The sequence below is a fragment of the Cebus imitator genome, unplaced genomic scaffold (genome assembly GCF_001604975.1).
Source record: "Cebus imitator isolate Cc_AM_T3 unplaced genomic scaffold, Cebus_imitator-1.0 Scaffold34, whole genome shotgun sequence".
Lineage (NCBI taxonomy): Eukaryota > Metazoa > Chordata > Mammalia > Primates > Cebidae > Cebus > Cebus imitator.
The window spans coordinates 9652395-9673670 of record NW_016107349.1 but is presented as its reverse complement, the minus strand read 5'-3'; the positions used below and the strand labels follow the sequence as shown (position 1 = coordinate 9673670).

At 41.1% G+C, this 21276-nt stretch overlaps 1 protein-coding gene and 1 long non-coding RNA gene across 4 annotated transcripts in view; both read left to right on the top strand.

Annotated features, from left to right (window-relative positions):
* Positions 1-2919, top strand: part of LOC108301400 — a 25157-nt gene extending 22238 nt beyond the window's left edge. The window contains exon 3 of the long non-coding RNA XR_005199470.1: positions 2904-2919. This is a non-coding gene — a long non-coding RNA (uncharacterized LOC108301400). The remainder of the gene's footprint in view (positions 1-2903) is intronic.
* Positions 1-21276, top strand: part of EFCAB11 (EF-hand calcium binding domain 11) — a 170475-nt gene that overhangs the window by 107183 nt on the left and 42016 nt on the right. Inside the window, exon 6 of one of the 3 annotated variants that reach the window (XM_037737114.1) lies at positions 3983-4122. The exons of the other annotated variants lie outside the window; for them this stretch is intronic. Within the exon in view, the coding sequence (XP_037593042.1) occupies positions 3983-4122 (140 nt within the window). The remainder of the gene's footprint in view (positions 1-3982; positions 4123-21276) is intronic. 3 annotated transcript variants of the gene reach the window in all.

Sequence of the window (21276 nt, the reverse complement as noted above, 5' to 3'; positions counted from 1 at the left end):
AGAGAGACAGAAATTAAAATTAGAACTACCATGTGACTCAGGAATTCCTCTTCTGGGAATATACCCAAAGGAAATAAAATCACCACTTTGTAAAGATATCTGCTGATTATTGCAGCATTATTCACAATAGCCAACATATAGAAACAACTTGAGTGTCCGTTGCTGGACAAATGGATAAAGAAAGTGTACAGTGGAATATTATTCAGCCTTAGAAGTGATCCCGCCAGTTGTCATCACATGGATGAACCTGGAGGGCTCTATACTAGGTGACATAAACCCGACACAGAAAGCCGGATATTGTATGATCTCACTTATATGTGGAATCTAAAAAGCCAACAAAAGCCCAATCAAATATACAGAGAGAATAAAACAGTGATTACCAGGGCTGTGAGGACATGACAAGAAATGGGGAGATACAGGTCAGAGGATACAAAGCAGTAGAGGTGTAGGATGAACAAGCCCAGAGGCCTCATGTACAACATGAGCACTACGGGTAATAAAGTTGTGTTGTATTTGGGATTCATGCGAAATGAGTAGATTTTAGCTACTTTTACCACAAAAACAAGAAAATGGGTAATTGTGCAATAGTTAGTTGGGATATGTTAAATTGCTTCGCTATAGTAATCATTTTGCTATCAATATGTATCCCATAACATGTTGTACACCTTAAATATACACGGTACGGTGTATTTATGTCACAAACATTTATTGTTTGTGACAGTCTCACTGTGTTGCCCAGGCTGGAATGCAGAGGCACGATCATGGCTCACTGCAGCCCCAACTTCCCAGACTCAAGCAATCCTCCTACCTCAGCCTCCCGAGTAGCTGGGACTATAGGTACACACCACCCTGCCCAGTCAATTTGTATATTTTTTGTAGAGATGGGGTTTCACCATGTTGCCCAGGCTGGTCCTAGACTTCTGGGCTCAAGTGATTCTCCTGCCTCTGCCTTCCAAAGTGCTGGGATTATAGGCATGAGCCACCATACCTGGCCTAACATTTATTTAAAAAAAAGAAAAGAAAAAAGAAAGAAGCTGTCCTATTCAGGCTACAAAAGAATTTTTGGTATTACCCGATGTTCTTCATTCTGTAAGCGGGACACTAAAAATTCCTCATGATAAAGTGCTAAGGGAAAGTCCCCTTTTTTCTTTCTCATTTTTCCAGGGATTCTGACCTGCATGATGCAGGAATTGAACATGGTATTTAGATAGGAAGTTGGAGCTCAGTAAATGAGGAGATTGTGTATCAAACCCCCAACCAAGCTACTGAGACTTCCTGATCACTCTTAAGGGCCCTATTGCAAGAGTCTAGGCCCTAAGCTAAGGTAGTGGTGTAAGAGCAGGTGCATTCAAATGATATTTAATGTCTATCCACAGGATCATGGTGATAAGATGCACGGTGAAGGGACATGGAGAAGTTGAGGAGGCCTGGGAGCCTGAGTGAATGGTGGCTTCATTCAGTAAGGCAGGGGACGGGAGGAGGAGCAGGTGTGGGGTTCACTATGGTAGCAATTTGGGCTGTGTTTTCAAGTATTTAAGGCATCTTTTGGACAATCAGGGAAGGTAGTTTATCAAGAAATGTGCATTGAGGTTAGACTGCTCCATGAAAGAGGAGTTGTTTCAGGACATCTGGGAGACAGCTGGTTCATAGGGATGTGTCTGATGATGTCCAGTTCATGGATTGCTGGTACTGAAAAGAGCCGACTGCTGCCGAGGTCTTTCTTGGCTGTGTGCAACTTTGTTGGGAATCTCTGCTGCTGTTTTTATAGCTCAGTGTCCTGGATGAGGAGGGGAGCAATGGGCAGCCTCTTGCTAGTGGAGGTGGAGAGGAGCTACCACATTGCCCTGTAGGATGCAGGCCCCTCTGTCTGCCCAGCTCTCCTATGGGCCATTACATGGAGTTTGCTTCTACTAATTATGATTTGGCAATCTTAAATGCCTCTTAAAAAAAATATGTCTGGATCTGCTTTGAGATGTCATTCATTTTTTATTTTTATTTTTTGAGAGAGACAACCACAAATTCATGCTTAATCTTCTTGGGAGAAATACCTCTAGTAAAACTATAGCTTGGCTTTTTCCATATGAGTGTTGATACAGATGGTTGTAATGAGACCTCTCTAATTAAGCACTTGCTATCTGACTCTGAATCATTTTAGATGTGCTGGTGCTCTCGCTCGCTCTCTCTTTTTGATTCAAAGAGTTGTCCTGAGATGTAACACATTTAGCTGTTATTATAGTGTATAAACTTCCCATTTTTTTTCATTTGTAGCTTTTTCTTTTTTTGTGTGCTAATCTGAGAGCATAATTAAGATGTCTGACTTCAGTTCTTTCCTTACAAATATTGCCTAACTCTTCTGTCTTTAATTAACTGAAATCATTCCTATGTAAACAAATAACAATTGCAGATTGCACTACCTACATTCTTTTGTTGTGAGCATGTAAGTACACCCTTGTTTGTTAAATGACAGTCTTTTACAGAAATTAGATGTGACATATTTTGTCATTTTGTATGATACCATAGAAAACAAAGGATGACTTCTGTATTTTTATTCTGGGTATCCCTTTTATTTAATACTCATTTTAAGAGCCAGCATGACAGATGAAGGGAGGACTGGCTTTGGAGTCACACTGCCTTGAAAATCTCAGCCTTGCCACTTCCTAGTAGTGTGACTTTGGATAAATTGCTTAGATACCTCTCTGTGCCTAGGCTTCTTGGTGCGTGAAAGGAGAATGACGGTAATATTCACCTCACAGGATTATGGGCGTTAAGTGACATAATGCAGCTTACATCTTTAGCACAATGCCTGGCACATAGTAGGTACTCATTAAATGCAAACAATATATATTCTTATATAGTAGAAGAAGCTTTCTTAACCAATTCACCAGATTAAAGGAAGCTTCCAGACCCTATGCCGAGCAGTCCAATGGATGGCCATAACATGGTGAACTGTAACAAGCTTCTCTTTAGTACGCTCACACACTTCTACTCCAACTAGCTGAAATTATTTGCTGCCAACCGTGTTTATGTTATTTGCTGTTTGTGTTCATTCCCAAACCTATTTGTGCCAGTCGAACTTGTTATTGTAATTATGTAATTTAATTAAATATCAGGCAAACAGATAGAATATGGAAGTACAAAAAGAAAGCAGCTTTTTCCTGAAAATGAACTTTGAGGGCTATGAAAAGACTTAATAAACTATTACTCACTAAGGTACCTATAGTAGTCAAATTTGTAGAGACAGAAAGGAGAATGGTGGTGGCCAGGGTTTGGAGAGAAGGCAGGAATAGCAAATTAGGGTTTAATGGGTACAGAGTTTCCATTTTCCAAGATGAGGAGAGTTCTGGAATGGAGACAGAGGACAGGAGATGAGGAGATAGTCCACTCACCACCATGGTTGCACAACAAGGTGAATGGACTTAACAATGGCTAAGGTGAGGCTGGGCACGGTGGCTCACATCTGTAATCCCAGCACTTGGGGAGGCCAAGGTGGGTGGATTATCTGAGGTCAAGAGTTGAGACCAGCCTGACTAACACGGAGAAACCCCGTCTCGACTAAAGATAGAAAAAAAAAAATTAGCTGGACGTGGTAGTGCATGCTTGTAATCCCAGATACTCAGGAGGTTGAGGCAGGAGAATCCCTTGAACCCGGGAGGCGGAGGTTGCAGTGAGCCTAGATCACGCCATTGCACTCCAGTCTGGGCAACAAGAGTGAAACTCCATCTCCAAAAAAAGAAAAAAAATGCTAAGGTGGTAAATTTTATGTTATGTGTATTTTAATACAGTTAAAACTTTTAAAAATATGTCACATTAGCTGCAGATAAAATAACTGTGAAAGATTGAGGTGTGGAATGAATAAAAAATCTCGAGAGAGTCCACATCTAGAGTGTTTCCCAGTAGTTAAGTTTTCATGCTTTCAGGAAACCAAGATAGGAAACTTATTTTAAGTTTACAATTAAACGCTAAAGTTATGTATGTGTCTTAGGCCAGGCTCCTGGGAAACAGACTCACAGATGGAGATTGAGGCCATTGGAACTTGTCCTCCTGTGTTGATCAGACCTTGGATGTGGGCTGCTCCCCAGGGGAGGGGCATAACCTCGAACAAGGCAACTTCCTTGGCTGAGGGTGAGTCTCAGGAGGTTCTCAGCTGAGAACAGTCAGCAGACAACACTTCCAGCAGCTGGGGGAGCTCAGTGGTACCCGACAGCATCCACAACAGTGTGTCTCCATTTTGTGCGTGGTTTTCCCTTTATAACACACTTTTAAAGATTAATTGATTGACTTTTGGTCCAGATTGCTTCAAATAAGAGTATCTTCACTGCTTATACATAATCTTCTGAAGGTCTCATTGTGTTTGATCTTCTTTGCATATAACAGTTGTCCCATTTATGATATAACAAGAGTGTGTTCTCATGAATCCTGTAAACTTGATCACAACTAATAAACATGTGTGATGTGTTGGAAGCACAACTGATGTTAGCACCTCTGTCTACTCCTAAATACTTTCCAATATTTATTTTGAGATTCATGGAACCAACTTCAGATTTTCTTTTTAAATTTCCAAAGACTCTTTTGGCATTTGATAGTATCCTTTGGCAGACTCTCCATTTTTGTACTAGAGGTCATCTTCTTTCCATGCCCTATGACCTGTAGGTCTTTCTCTGCGTGTTCTTCAGTGACTCTTCCATCTGCTGCAAATAACTGCCATCCCTCTTCCTGTTTAGCCTTTTGCCTTAGACTCGTCTCTTTATGATGACCCCAAGGCTCCTGACTTGAATGATGGCCAATCTCCAGGATGTCTGAATTTCATTTTGGGATATAGTCTTCCAAATAAATCCAGATTTGTCTTTTGTTTCTCTCAGCTTGCTTTGCCCCAAATTGCCAATGCTAAAGGGGAAGTCTGAATCCCTTTGCCAGTGTGACCATAAATGTAGCACAGAGATCCTATGATTATCCTATAGTGTCTGTTTTCCTTGAGCATTTTAGCATGTGCTGACCTTTTAGTAAGAATACTATTCAGTCTCATTTATGCTTAGCCCTTCATTTAGCCAAGATTTGTTGTTTCCTTGGTTTCAAATGTTATCTCTTTATGTGAACTGGGAGCTGAAGCCTTTCATTTGACTCGTGATCTTATATATTCTGGAAGCTCATACATGTAATCGTGGAACAAATAAAGCAGCTGGAGGAAATCTTTTCTGAACAAAACCCAAGTGGGGCATTTGGGTGCAAGCCAAGATTTCAGCAGCCACAGAGAGAGATGTACAAAGGCTGCCTATATTACAAAGCCAACAAATCACTCCTGGCCAAATAGAAATGTCCTATAGGTAATGGCTGGATAGAGGGTAAGGGACCTTTACACATTTAATTACCTGACCACAAAATAAAGTGTTTACTGTAACCTTCCAAGGGCTCTCCACTAAGCTAATTCCTATACTATAACTAAAGGTAGAGGAACACTGTAACTCAGTAGATGAGCAACAAATTGGAATTAGAGTCTGCTCAGTCTAGGCCTCCCACTAAATTGTTGTGTGGTCCTAGGCAAGATACTGAGTGTTTAACTTCGTAGGGTTCAGTTTCTCCATCCAAAATTAGAAGTTGGAATATAAATTTAACTTTATATTTATATAAAAGAATCCTAAGAATCCACTAAGCAACTAATAACAAATGAACTCCTGTAGAATGAAATCCCATATTCACTTCCTCTTTTCCCCTTTTTAGAGGAGAAAGTTTCATGTCTTGCAGTGATCAAATAATTAAGTAAAATTTCACTGGACTTTTTTGACAGGATTGGTTGTTTATTCATTAATTCATATACACACACATACATACATCTCTGGACTTATACATACCAAAGCAAGGACTTAGAATGGAGGTAGATTTAAAACAAATGTGAAGGAGTTTCCTAAGTTTTTAATCATTTATTAGTTTGTGCAGGCAATGTTAACAATTACGCAGAGCAGCGCCTCTCAAACTTTATGTGCGTAAGAATCAACTGGAAGGCCTTTAAAATGTCCTTCCTGGGCTTCCTCCTCAGAGTTTCTGATTCGGTAGACATTGTGGTGGGGCCTAAAATTAACATCTAACAAGTTCCCGTGTGATACTGCTGGTGTGCAGACCATACTTTGGGTCACACAGTCTAGAAACATTTAGGATGTCAAGGTGAGGAAGTCACATGGTGTCCATAAGGCAGGTAGGATTAATAGTAATACTCCACAGTGTGCTAATATTAATTATACTGTATCACAGTGTGTGTATGCACAGGACTATGTGTTTTGAAATCATTTCAGAGAATATAGAACTTGCAGAAGCTTAAGAGAACTGAAACCACATGACACATTCAGGAATATGAAGCTTGCATTACTGCAGCAAAGGGCATGTGGCTGGGCAGGAGGCAGGGGGTAGTGTCAGGGGTGGGGAGGAGAAGAACATGTGGCAGAGGAGATGCCAAGATCTAGGTAGCACTCTGATGGTAATGAGGGGGCTTGTGTGCCCTTAGAGACTTGATTGCTTTCCTAACCTGATAACAAAAGGAATGGGACAGAGAAAATAAAAGATTCACTAGAGTTCTCAAGGTGGTAGAGTTAACGATAGCATAGAATTTAGCTAAATATAATCTAGTTAACCCAATAATCCTGCTGAAATTACACTTCAGTTGAAAGTTAATCTCTTGGGCATCTGGTTTCTTCATTTCTGGTAATTTTGGTGCACCATATGATGACTTATGTGTTCTTAAGTATTACCTGTCTTCCATTATTTTCTAGGTTTGCCATCCAAGGAATAGTCAACCAGTAATCCTTGTCCAAAATTGATTATAATAATGAACAAGTTGAATACCAAAATCTTAACAATAAAGGTATCTTACAAAAAAAAAAACAGATTTTCTTATTACAAAAGCAATGCATACTTATTACAGAAGCTACATATGAGCAAAGAAACCTCACACAATCCCACTCACATTTATAAAACCACTGCAAAACCCCCAGACACTAACTTCTTAGAGCCTTTTCCATGTATATGTGCCTACTTCCCTACCAAAATAGTTTACACCATGTACATTTTGAAAACCAGCGCAGTTCATTTACACAATCGGCCAAGCTTTGGACATTTGTACTCTTCCAATCTAATTCCCATTGTTTCACATTTAGTCTGTTCCAAGTAATTTCCCAGGGCTGATGCCTAAACTGAATATTAATGGCCAGGAGTCAGCCAGGCAAAGACGGTGGTGTGGTGGGATAGACATTCTAGGCCTAAGTACTGCCTGCACACAGGCCTAGAAGTGAAGCAACCATAGCATTTGTGAGAACAGAAGGATATGCAGTAAGGCTGGACCATGGAGGGTGATGGGTAATGGGAGCGGAGCATCACAAGATTAAAACCTTACAACTAATAGCCTACAGTTGGATATCCAGGGGACTAATTGACCAAAATTTATTTAGGGAAAAAGTAGAGAAAAAAAAGACAAAAAGAGAAAAAATCTGCAGCCTGTCAATGAACATTATTCCTTTTCAACCAAAATGTTTTATTTTTATTTATTTATTTTTTCTTGAGACAGAGTCTCACTCTGTCACCCAGGCTGGAGTGCAATGGTGCCATCTTAACTCATTGCAACCCTCACCTCCCAGGTTCACGCGATCCTCCTGCCTCAGCCTCCCGAGTAGCTGGGACTACAGGCACTTGCTGCCATGCCCAGGTAATTTTAGTATTTTTAGTAGAAATGGGGTTTCACCATGTTGGCCAGGCTAGTCTCGAACTCCTGATGTCAAGTGATCCACCCACCTTGGCCTCCCAAAGTGCTGGGATTAACAGGCATGGGCCAGTGTGCCTGGCTTCACCAGATTGTTTTAACACAGTGTTGTTTTCACCAACTTGATTTGGACTAAGTTGGTTTTGGCAAATGGCTTTCAACCAAATGATCTATATCCACATTAAGAGGATTTGGGGGCTTCCTGGATCCAGCGCTGTGCTGGAGCTCACCTATGCAGACTCTTAAGACATTTCTGCCCATCTTTTCAGTAATGCCACCTTCACAGCTTGAGATCAGCAAATGCTACAAATTAGGGACTTTTTTTCATTAGAGCTAGTTCTCCAGCACACCACTAGATGTAGCTGAGTGAGAAGGAAGAAGTCCAAAATAAATGTCCTGGGTTTTGGCTTGGGAATTGAACACTGAAGTCATATTTTGATATCGAGCATCATAAACTTGAATTGTAACTGCATTTTTCTGCCATTTCAAGCAGAGTAATTAACTTCTCTAAGCCTCAGTTTTCTCATATGTAAAATGGGGTCACTAATATTTAACTTATGGGATAGTGATGGAAATTAATCCTTGAGCGAAATATTATGATTATTACCGCAATAAAAGGAGAAGCATGAGAGCATTAAGTTGATGTTTTAATATGTGAAGTTTGAGTTAATTTGGGGAACGTAGGTAGAGAACCTTGTAATCATAACAATAACATTATTGTTAACTATGTGCTTTACATGCATTACTTTGTTTAATCCTCCAAAGAAGTGTATAGGTAGGTATTAGTGATATGATTGCTCTCATTCTGAAGCCGAAGAGACTGAGTTTTAAGTATCTTTCTCAAGGCCAGATAGCTGTTAAAAGTAGAGACAATCTGAAAGGCAAGTCTGTCTGAATTCAGCCTGCTTTTTTTTTTTTTTTTTTTTTTGAGAGAGTTTCGCTCTTGTTGCCCAGGCTCGAGTGCAATGGCACAATCTCAGCTCACTGCAACCTCTGCCTCCCGGGTTCAAACGATTCTCCTGCCTCAGACTCCTGAGTAACAGGGATTACAGGCATGCGCCACCACACCCAGCTAATTTTGTAATTTTAGTAGAGATGGGGTTTTTCCATGTTGATTAGGCTGGTCTTGAACTCCTGACCTCAGGTCATCTGCCCACCCCAGCCTCCCAAAGTGCTGAGATTACAGGCGTGAACCACCGTCCCCGGCCTAGAGTCTGCATATGGGCCTTCACTCAGTAGACACATCTGACTATATGGTGTTAGCCTGTGAATGTTCTGAGTGGTTCAAGTCTTAGATTTGAATGAGATCGCACTGGAGGAGTCTGTAGCTTAAGAAAAGCAGAAGGCAAGGATGCAACTCTGGGCAACACTGAATTTAAAGGTGAGATAGGAGTTTAGAGAAAGAAGGGATGATCAGCAGTTTTGGATGCCACCAGAAGATCAAAAAGGGTAAGAATTAAATGAGATTATTTCGAGCTGGCAATATGAAAAGTATTGATAATTTTAACAAAAGCAGTTGAGTGAGATAGGCCAGATTGCTTTGGGTTGAGAAGTAGAATGGTAATGAGGAAGTAGAGAGAACTGGCATAAATTCCTTTTGAAGGCTAAGATGCTAAATAAGCCACTTGGAATCTAGGGAGATATTTAAGAGCATAGATGTGTTGGGCAGAAATAGTAGAAGTGAAGGAATGTGATTGCAGAAACCAAGAGTCTTCCTTAAGAGATAGGAGAGATGGGATCCAACGCCTGGTAGAAGAATTATGACTGGACTGACGTCAGGATTGAGCTTTTTAGGTTGGGTGTGATAGAAGAACAAGGAGTCAGAGAACTAAAGATAATCATCAGTATGACCAAAGGCATGGCATTGTAGGCTGCAGGCTAGGAAGAGAATAAGTGAGACCAGGAGGCCATTCATAGACTTCGAGAATGTAGAGTGGCCGAGGTCCTGGGAGTCTCAAAACTGCTGAAGAGAAGTTGGGAATAAATGAATAATTGAGATGTGAGTATAGGGAGTTGTGCACAGTATTCTTGATATTGATCAATTCATGTTCAGAGAAGCCTGGGTAGCTGATAATGTCCCTGGCCGTGCCATTAGAGGTCTATTTTTTAAGCAGAGTGAAGGTGAATTCATCAGAATTGAGGAGATGAAGAAGGGACTAAGCATGGAATCATGGTTGAGACATTGCACTGGTATCCTTTTGAGTAGTTCCTAACTAATAAGATGACAACATCTTTTTAATAATACTTTGCTAATAATCCAAATGTTACGTTTTAAGAGGTTCTTTCTCATTATGATGGAAACATTCCTCATGGTTAGTGTCATTCTTTCATTGGTGCCCAAGAAATCTAATAAATCAACTTTTTCTCAATATGCTCATCCTGAGATTGGTAGGGGAGGTGTCCTGGGTTCATTTCTTCTCCTTCCAGAGGATGTACAGCTTACACTTGGCGGAAGTATAATGCTAATAATACTAATAGCTATCATTTGTTAAGCACTTACTACATGCTAGCCACTGTGCTAAGCACTTTATGTGGATTATCTCTTTATACACTTATAACTCGGCAAGATAGGTGCCCTTTCTGCGTCTATTTTATGGATGAGGACTCTGAAGATTATAGAGTTTAAATCCTTTGCCCAAGGTCACTCAGCTTGTAAATGATGGAGCCAATATTCAAATGCGGGCAATTTGCATCTAGATCTTGAGATACTAACTCTGTAAAACTGCCTGTCAATGCTGGGGAGACCCAAGTCGGCCTCATTTTGGAGGTTAGCGTATTCCTGTTTCTGAAGGAAGAGGAAAGCAGGCACCCTGGGGACCCCTGTCCGGAGACTCACCACTGGACCCGGGACTCCGGGCAGTGTGAGATGTCTTCCCAAAGCTCCCCGGAAGTTAATCCTCTGGGCTTTCCTTGCAAGAGAGCTGAAGAATGGCATAAGAGCCATTTCATTGCACTAATAACTCTTGGAAATTCCAGAGGGTTGTTTCACATAGACACGCCACTGTGACGGCGCTTGGCAGTTCAAAGTGCAAGGAGGTTGTTGTGCTGATGTCGAAATCTTAGTTCGAAACCTTATTTCAAGAATGCTCAGGCCGGGCGCGGTGGCTCAAGCCTGTAATGCCAGCACTTCGGGAGGCCGGGGCTGGTGGATCACGAGGTCAAGAGATCGAGACCATCCTGGTCAACATGGTGAAACTCCGTCTCTACTAAAAATACAAAAAATTAGCTGGGCATGGTGGCACGTGCCTGTAATCCCAGCTACTCAGGAGGCTGAGGCAGGAGAATTGCCTGAACCCAGGAGGCGGAGATTGCGGTGAGCCGAGATCGCACCATTGCACTCCAGCCTGGGTAACATGAGTGAAACTCCGTCTCAAAAAAAAAAAAATAACATGAGTGAAACTCCGTCTCAAAAAAAAAAAAAAAAAAAAAAAAAAAAAGAATGCTCAGAAAAAATATGAGAAATCTTCAAGGAGAAGAAAGCATTTCTTTTCTAATGATAAAATGAGTAACTCCATAGGAAAGCTCTTCTTGAAAATCATACTAATTTTTTTCTAAATTAATTTGCTATTTGCTGAAAACTTTCAGAAAATGGTACCTTGTCCTGAGATATACCTAACTCTAACTTTCATATTTAAATGATCCATTTACTTGGATGAACTTATGCATATTCAGAAAGTACTGATGGAAGAGAAATAGATGAGCACACATTTTAAAAACTGCAATACATTAGGTATTTCTTTGGCTTATGTGCCCCAACCAAATGAAGACTTTTTAAACTTTGTTTGTAAAAGAATATTTTACTTCACCATGTAAAATGTAAAACAACAAAGCAGGTTTGTTTTATTTTTAATGTTAGGTATATTCCTAAACAGTATCAATTTATACCAAATCCCCAAGCTGTATAACTCCCCTCTCCTCACTGCCTCCTCTAACACACACACGGTGTTAGATACAGAGCTAAGATCAGAGCTGGAAATCCCCCTGGCAGTCTACCTCCTCGTGTTCCAGAAACAACACCAGGGAGTGGTTACCTTACTCCTGATCATGGGGCCTGAGGCCAGAGGGCTGGTACCCAAAGCCAAGTCCCAGAAGGAATTACAAAAATGAGGCCAGGAATTTGAGTTCCAGCCAGGACTTTGTTAAGGCCTAGGTGTTGATACCCAGGGGTTAAGCCAAAACCAGGTATTGAGTGTGGGGGTGTGGCTGGGAGGAAGCCACTGGGAAGGCTGAGAGTGAAGAAGGTTGGGGGAAGTGTTAGCCACATTGAAGGTGCTTAGCATGGATTTCTGACAGCATTGTCACAGGCCTCTAAGCTGGGTGGTGATGGCCTTATATTCATTCATCAGCCCAGCAGTTCTTTGCATGTGATGCAGGGCCCTGAGAGGTCTGTGAGGTCAAAACTATTTTCACAATATTAAGGCACCGTTGACATTTGCATTTATGGTGCAAAAGCAATGGTCGGTAAAATTGTATGAATCACTTCATTGGATCTTAGCGTGAACGAAGACAGTAGCGAAAACCGTAGTTGTAATCATTGTATTCACCACCACCTTGCCCTCACAGTTTAAAACAATTGTCAGTTTCACTTAAGAATATTTTGGATGAAATATTAAAAATTATTAAAGATATTGTCTCAACCCTCAAATGCACATCTTTTTAATATTCTGGGAAGTATCCATACAGTATTTCTGTTATATGCCGAAGCACGAAGATTGTCTCCAGGAAAAGGATTTCATGATTGTTTAAGCTGAAATCAGAACTGGCCACTGTTTTACTGGAACACCATTTTTATTTGAAAGAGCGTCTGACAGACAAACTACTGTTATTCAGCCTTTAGTATTTGGTGGACATTTTCTCAAAACTGAACGGAGTGAACCTGTCATTTCAAGGAAAACAACTGACAGTATTTGTTGCCAGTGATAAAATTCAAGCTTTCAAGTGAAATTTAGAATTTCAGAAACTTGTATTCACCACTGTGAGCTTGACAGTTTCTCAATACATAAAGCCTTTTCTGATGAGTTCAGTAGTGATATTAAATATGGTTTTTGTAGTATATAATGAAATGTGCTAACATTTAGAAGATCTGTTTAAGTCAGTGAATAAATATGTTTTGATGACCAGTGTAAGATGTTACAAAATCATGAATTTTGCTTGGATAAAAGATCCTTTGCAAGTATAAGATGCCCCAATATATTTTAACATAATAAACTATGAAAAGTTAATTGATACATTTTCAGATTCTGCACTGCAGCTAGTCTTTAAGAAAATACTACTTACTGAGTTACAGTGTAGCATTAAACAAGAGTATCTACTGTCATCTGAAAAGACTATTAAAGTACTCCTTCCCTTTTTAACTAGGTATCTATGTGAGACCATATTTTTCTTTACATACTACAGCCATATCTCTACAAAGGAAATTTGGAAGCAGATGAGAATCTCTCTATAATTTATTAGGAAATACACTTAAAAGACTTACAAAAATATAAAATCATAATATTCCTCTTACTTTTGTTTTGGGAAATGAATTTTCATAAAAATATGTTTATGTTAAAATACAAATAACTTATTTTAAAATGAATTAATATTGTAAATTTTCCTCAGTTTTAATATTCATTTCTAGTATAGTAAATATTGATAGATATAACCCACATGAACAGAAGATTTTAGAGTTCTCAGTTTTGTTTTTTTTTTGTTTCTTTTTTATTTTTATTGAGACAGAGTCTTGCTATGTTGTCAGGTTAGAGTGCAGTGGCATGATCTCAGCTCACTGCAATCTCTACTTCCCAGGTTCAAGCGATTCTCCTGCCTCAGCCTCCTATGTAGCTGGGACTGCAGGCATGTGCCACCACGCCCAGCTAATTTTTGTATTTTTAGTAAAGACAGGGTTCACCATATTGGCCAGGATGGTCTTGATCTCCTGACCTCATGATTTGCCTGCCTCAGCCTTCCAAAGTGCTGGGATTACTTTGGAAGGTATCCCAGGCATGAGCCACCGCACCTGGCCGAGTTCTCAGTTTTTAAGAGTATAAAGGAATTCTGAATCCAAAATGTTTGATAACCACTGTTCTGGTACGTAGAGAATACTATATAGTGGGCTTGGGCTGGTGCAGAGATAGCATCGTGTACTACACAGGGGTGGACCTTGCTCATGGAGCTAAGTCTTCTACAGCTAAACAGATGAGTTCCACAAAGTGTGGTAAGTGCTGTGATAGGAAAAGCACAGGGTGATATGGGAGCATATTTAGAAACTTTCAGGATGAATTAATGTCTCTCTGCTGATTCTTAAAGGATGAATAAGAGTTCACCAGGCAAAAAGAGGGTGATTCCTCTGGGTATATGGAAAATCATGTGCAGAGGGCCCCATGGAAGAGATCGTAGCTCCACTGCAGAAATGAGGGAAGTGTAACCGGAGCACAGGGTCAAAGGGATGGTGTGACAGAAGCTAAACTAGAGGACAGCAGCCACATGGCAAAGGGCTGTGTGAGCTCAGGAGGCAGGACCTTCTCCAAGGGGAATTGGAGGATACTGGAGGGTTGTAAGACAGGACAGGGATATCAGATTGCATTTTATTTTATTCAGTTTTATTTATTTATTTATTTTTTATTCATTCATTTATTTTGCGATGGTGTCTCACTCTATTGCCCAGGCTAGAGTGCAGTGGCACGATCTCAGCTCACTGCAGCCTCCGCCACCTGGGTTCAAGCGATTCTCCCACCTTAGCCTCCCGAGTAGCTGGGATTATGGGGGTGCACCACCACACCTGGCTAATTTTTGCATTTTTAGTAGAGACGGAGTTTCACCACATCGTCTAGGCTGGTCTTGAACTCCTGACCTCAGGTGATCCACCTGCCTCAGCCTCCCAAAGTACTAGGATGACAGGCGTCTAGAGGCAAGGGAAACCCACTAGGGGTCATTGTGGCAATCAGAGAGCTGATGGAACCTGGACTAGGTTATAAAAGTGTTGGAGAGTCATGCATATACTTCATAGAGAGAGATGTGTGGAGAAGTTTACAGAACTATGTAAATGGTTGGCTGTTGCTAGAGAGGGAAGGATACGTATTCAGACTGAATCTAGATTTCAGGTTCAGCACCTGGCAGTAATGATTCTGTTTACCAGCAGAGGGAACACAGGCAGTGCAGGTTTAGAGAGGAGAAGGAATCCCACATGGGTTCCTGTGGGGTACCCAGGAGGAGCTGCCTGGTTGGCACTCGGATATCTGGGGCTTTGAAGCTCAGGAAGAGCACCTGGCTAGAGGCACAGAGGAGAGAGCTATCAACGCGCAATTGTAACTGAAGCCATGGGCTGAGTGAGAACACTCAGAGGATTGGAATAAGAAGACTGCCTAAGAGACAACCCTGCGGGTACCAACATCTAAGGGATAAGCAAAGAAAGGAGAGAATGCAACTGTCGCTGAAAAACAGTGCCCAGAGAAGTAACAGAATCCAGACCATGTGGGCATTGAGGCAAGGGAAATAGAGTCAAGAAGAAAGGAGGGGGAGGGCTCAGCAGTGACAAGCACTGCCAAGAAGTCAGTACAGGGAGGATTAAGAGAGTTTTTTGACTTAGTAATGAGGAGGTAGTTGTTGAGTCATTCATTGACTTTTCCCAGAACAATATCAGTAGAATGGTACGTTCCAGTAGGTTAAAAAGTGAGGGAGAGAGGATAGCAGTTGGGGGAAGGGGAAGAAGACAGCAGTTGGAGCAGGGAGGGAAGATGAAGGAGATGCAGGGGACAGAAAAAGGATGAGGAGAGAGGAAGGTTGAGATTACTTTCACTCAATGGGAAGGAGGCAGTAGAGAGAGAAAGCTGAAGATGTAAGAGAGAAGGGGAAATCATTAGAATGGGGTGTTCCAGAAAAGTCAGGCAGCACAGGGATTGGGAAAATACGGAGAGAAGCCATGTCTCCAACAAAGAATCAAGGTCCAGTCAAGGCATGAGGTGAAATGAGCATTACCTGAGGAAGGTAAGGAAGGAGAAAAAGCACAAGGCAGTGTGAGGAAGAAGACACAGGAGACGGCAAGGCCAGAGGGGCTCCCCAGAGTGCCCGAGCATGGCAGCTTTGTGAGGAGACAGGTGTGGTGTACAGGGAACTATCACTTATTTTAGATATTGGTAACTTAATTACAGCAGTCTTATCTTTTTACACAATAGTGCATTTATATCACAACCTAAAATTTATTCTCAACAATAATATTCTTTTTAACCAAAACATCATTTTCTGACCAATTCGAATTATCCTTATGTGTTTCTGTTGTTTACTTTTATGTTCACCAGGTTAAATCTTCAGTTATGCCACCGCCATTAAGAGATCCCCATGTCGAAAAATCTATTCATTATGAACACATTTATTGCTTCATTGAGTTGCCTGTTTAAAATGCAGAGAACCACAAATTAAATGTAGTGCTTTTCCATTTTGAGAAAAGCGGATGAATGGGTACTATTTTCTTGAATACATCATGTTTGTCTTACATAATTAACATTCCAGATTCATAGGCCGACAGATGCCAATCCTTGCTTGTTTTGATATTTGTTCCTCAGTGGTCATTACTGAAAGAGATGCCTCCTAAGACTTGAACATGCTGCATTCTGCACCAGAGGAAATGATAAGGCAAATGTAATGGAGATGATTGCTTTTGGGGGACAGTTAAGTGATGTCCAAAATCTATTTCTCTAAGGTTAATTATGCAAAATACAAAACAATTTCTTCATTGCAATTGTAAGATAAAATATCTCAAGTATCTTTAGTAGAATCCTAGTCTATAAAATACTTCTAGATTCCAAGTTTGTAGTCCTCTACTAAATATTTATTGTATTGAAGACATGGGTGTTTGTTCTGAAAACATGCTTTAATGTCATATTGCAGTTCTTCTAGATTTCTAATATTGAGAAATTTGAATATATTTGTGTTGAATATGTGTAAGCATAGACTGCAGTATAGTACAAGAGAGCTTTTAAATGGAAAATCTGTGGGGAATGCCTAGTGGATCTCATCTGGAGGTCAGACTTGACTTTGTTGCCTTTTGACTGAACCAGGCATTTGAACTGGGATAGGGTTTGGATCCACCTAAATCTCATATCCCGCCCAAATTGCATATTCAACTGTAAACCCTAGTGTTGGAGGTGGGGCCTGGTGGGAGGTGATGGATCATGGGGACAGTTTCTAATGATTTAGCACCAGCCCCGCTTGGTACTGTATAGTGAGTGATTTCTCATGAGATCTGGTTTTTAAAGAACATGAGGCACCTCTCCCCTCCCTCTCTCTCCCCCCTGCTCCAGCCATATGAAGTTCTGGCTCCCCTTTCACCTTCCACCATGATTATAAGTCTCCTGAGGCCTCCCCAGAAGCAGAAGCCACCATGCTTCTTGTATATGCTGTGGAACCATAAGCCGATTAAAACTATTTTCTTTATAAATCACCCAGTCTCAATTATTTCTTTATAGCAGTGTGACAATGGACTAATATAAGCTGCCTGCCAAAACACCTGACTTCTTGTTTCCCTCTTGTTTTTATTATGCCCGTTGTGACCCCAGAAAGGCCTCATGTTCCATTTCTTAACACATATAATGGATCCTCCTGTAACTTTGTAGGCTGTAGCAGACTAACAGAGAGACCTCTGTCCTCCACACTGGCTAATGCCCCCGGCTCACAGTCAACCACTCTTAGAAGCCCCTATTCTCTCTGGTTGTCCCATTCCATTCTGTTTTACTATCTATTTGTTCTGACTCAGCCTCCACCCTTCTCCTCTATCAGACTTTTGAAAGATATCCCTGGAATCCTTTTTTCATAGTAAACACACTTTCCCACCTCCTTAACTGGAGGATAGAACACTGTACCTGCCTTCTTGCTTTAACTGAAATTTAACTCTTCCCTGAGAGTTTTTCCCAGCTGAAAGAACCCTGCTCCAGAAGCACAGTGTTGTTCGGAGTTTGTCATTTCCTACCCTGTTGTAGACCCTACTCTTTAGATCATCCTGCTATCAGACTGATTTGTCCTCTGTCCATAACAGTGTCATCCACTAACCTCCTAGTCACCTATGTCATATATAGCCTCCCCCAAAACTCAAAGCCATGCCATCATCAAAGCTACTCAGTCTTTTAAATTTTCAGTTCTTTCACATCATCAATTCTAGTGAATTTATCGATGTTACTTTAGTTGCCTGCTCCCTTAGCTATACCCTGGATCATTACCAGGAAACGCATCATTGCTAAAATACCATGTTCACTCTTTTTTATGAGTCAGGATCTCTGATATAATGTTGGGTAGTAGAAATGATTGTAGACATCCTATGTGCTTCTGGCCTTTTTAAAGAAATGCTTCTAAAGTCTCACCATTTAGTATGATGTTGCTGTAGGGTTTTGGAAGCAAAACACTTTTTTATTCCCAAACTGCTCAATTTTTCCATTGCTAATAGGTGTTGGGTTTCTTTGAATATTTTTCTACATATATGAAATGCTCTTATTTTCTCCCTTAATCTGATATTTGTAGCATTAAATATTTTCTCTCCTTCTGAAATTTCTTTTAGTTTAATGTTAACACTATCCCTTGTGTCTTCAGTGTCTTTTTTACTTTCAGGTTTTTTTCTCCTTATCGCTGTCTGCTGCATATTGGGAGATTTCCTCAGTTCTGCCTTCCAATTCATTAAATTTCTTTTCAGCCCTGTCAGTCATGCTAATTATATATTTTTTCATTCTAAGACTTTCAGTTGGTTCCTTTTCATTTCTACCTCTTCTTAATTTACAACCTTCTTGTTTTACAGTCTTGCTAGTAATCTATTATGACTGAGGATTTTTAAAGTCTTCATTCAGAGTGTTCTGTAGTACATATTTCCTCAGATATGAATTGCCCCTTTCATTGGACTGCTTTTAATCACGATGCATATCCTTTTATATTTTGTAATTTTATTTAATTAGGAGCTTAACTTCCCTACAGATTTGCCCTACAAAGGTTCTCTTTGGGGATTGTCTCAACCCCCAGCCTATGAATTCCTCAGCTCTGAAACAATTCATAATTTAGGCATAGCTTGGGAATCCTGCTGCAGGGAAGTGACTTCTATGCCCATGTGAAATGCAGACTCAGAGGCTAGTTATATATAGGTATCTTATCTTCATCTCTAATCACACATAATTTGGGACTCTGACCCTCACTGAAAGAAATGAAACTGATATCACCCCCACAGCTCCCCACTCCATCCCTGATTTATGTGGAGTCATGCTCAGTGTTCATATTCTTTTTGTTTTGCAGATGTAGAAACTTCAGACCCCACATCTTTTCAGCACCTCCCACTACCTCCATTCTCACAATGGCCATAGTCTTAGACATCACTACCATCATGGGTTTATTATCCTTTTTTATTCATAGAGACTTTTCTTTCTTGTTTTTAAAAATGGTTCTATCAGTCAGGGCTCCAGCAGAAAATAATATTGTTCAGATACTTAAATTCAAGAGATTTGAATGAAGGGATTATTTACAGATATAAAGACAGGAATAAAGCCTACAACAGGGTCATTTGAGGTGCCCAGAGACTAAGAACAGCAGGTTCTAAAAGGGCAAGGGAGGAAATGTTATCACAGGAGCCCATGCAGAGCAGGAGCTATTGAGAAGGGGCTGCCTGGTAGAAACTTTGTCTGGAGGAAAGTAGTCATTACCAGAAGGAAGGCCTGAAGCAGGGAGGGAGCAAGAAAGAAATATCCTATTCTCTCTTCTCCCACACTCCAGTCTCTTGCTGGAACTTTTGTTGGCCAACCCCAACTGGAAGGGAGCCTAGGTAATGTGGCCCAGAAGGGCACAGGGCAAGGCAGAAAATTGATTGGATGGATACGCAAATAGAGAATAAATAGTATAAGGCTTATGTGGTTTAAATAGATATTGTATCTGTTATTTCTGTATGTTGCAGAAGCCTAAGGATTTTCATCAAGTGTTGACTCTGCCATGTTTACCAGAAATCTAATAATCTCTCCTCCAGCCTCTTACCAGCTGACTCCATCATTCAGACACACCTCTCACCTCTGCAGGGTCTTGGGCAAGTGTACCTCTCTGTCAGCCAGCTGGAGTGCAGTGGCACGATCTTGCCCCACTGCAGCCTCCACCTCCTGGGTTTAAGCAATTCTCCTGCCTCAGCCTCCCATGGAGATGGGATTATAGACATGTGCCATTGCGCCCAGCTAGTTTTTGTATTTTTAGTAGAGACAAGGTTTTACCATGTTGGCCAGGCTGGTCTCAAACTCCTGGCCTCAAGTGATCTGCCCACCTCAACCTCCTAAAGTGCTGAGATTATGGGTGTGAGCCAGTATGCCCAGTCATGTCTATATTTTTAAACATTATAAATCAAGGTAAACTATTAAATAAAGTCTCTTTTTTCTTTTTACCCTGACAGATATACATTAATAATGAGCTAGAGGGCAGGGGTTTTATTTGGGATTCATCAGTTTCCTGGAGGTTCATGTGGAGCATCTGTGGCACAGGGGAGTGCTGGCATCTGGTCCCTAGTCCTGCTCCCATGGTGAAGAGCCTCACACACTGTGTGGACACCCCACCTCCCACATCCACGCTTAATCCACATCCCCTTCAAACAGCCACTCTGGGCAGACCCTCAGGAAGACACCTGCAAAGGCTGTATGGGAAGGAAGTTCTAGGGTCCCAGGTATCTGGAATGTGGTGTAAACGGTAAGGGGTGTGAGCTTTGGTGGGCATATCCCCTGGTCCAATAGAGTCCTTGCTCCATGGAAGGAGTCTAGAGCAAAGATGAGACTGAGCCTAGCCCTCTAAAATGCAGGGCCCAGGGCAGGGTCCCCTCTGTCCTGAGTCTAATGCTGGGCTCATTACACTTGACCTTCATCAAGACCTGTAGTCCCTTGACCATCTGTGTTTTTCTCAGACTGTTAACCTCTTGTAGCACTCCCTTCTTTCCCTATGGCCCCCCATACTCCTAGCAATACCCTCAACTTCCTAGCACCCCTGTTTTTCCATCACTCCTGCCTCACAAAATCTTAACCCTGGGCCAACCCAACTCTGCATCTTCTTGCCTTACACTTAGGTTGTTGAGTGTCTGCAATAAAAATACACAGGTTAGGCTGGGTGCAGTGGTTCATGCCTATAATCCTAGCACTTTGGGAGGCTGAGGCAGGCAGATTGCCTGAGGTCAGGAGTTCGAGACCTGCCTGGCCAACATGGTGAAACACTGCCTGTACTAAAAATACAAAAACTAGCTGGGCGTGGTGGCGGGCACTTGTAATCCCAGCTACTCAGGAGGCTGAGGCAGGAGAATTGCTTGAACTCTAGAGGCAGAGATTGTGGTGAGTCAAAATCATACAACTGCACTCCAGCCCAGGCAACAGAGCAAGAAAATGATAAAAAAAAAAAAAAAAAAAAAAAAAAAACAACTTGAGAATCCCTAATCTGAAATCCAAAATGCTCCAAAAATCTGAAACTTTATGAGAACGGATGTGATGACACAAGTGGAAAATTCCACACCTGACCTCATGTGACTGGTAGCAGTCAAAATTTTGTTTCATAAAATTCTTGAAAATATTGTA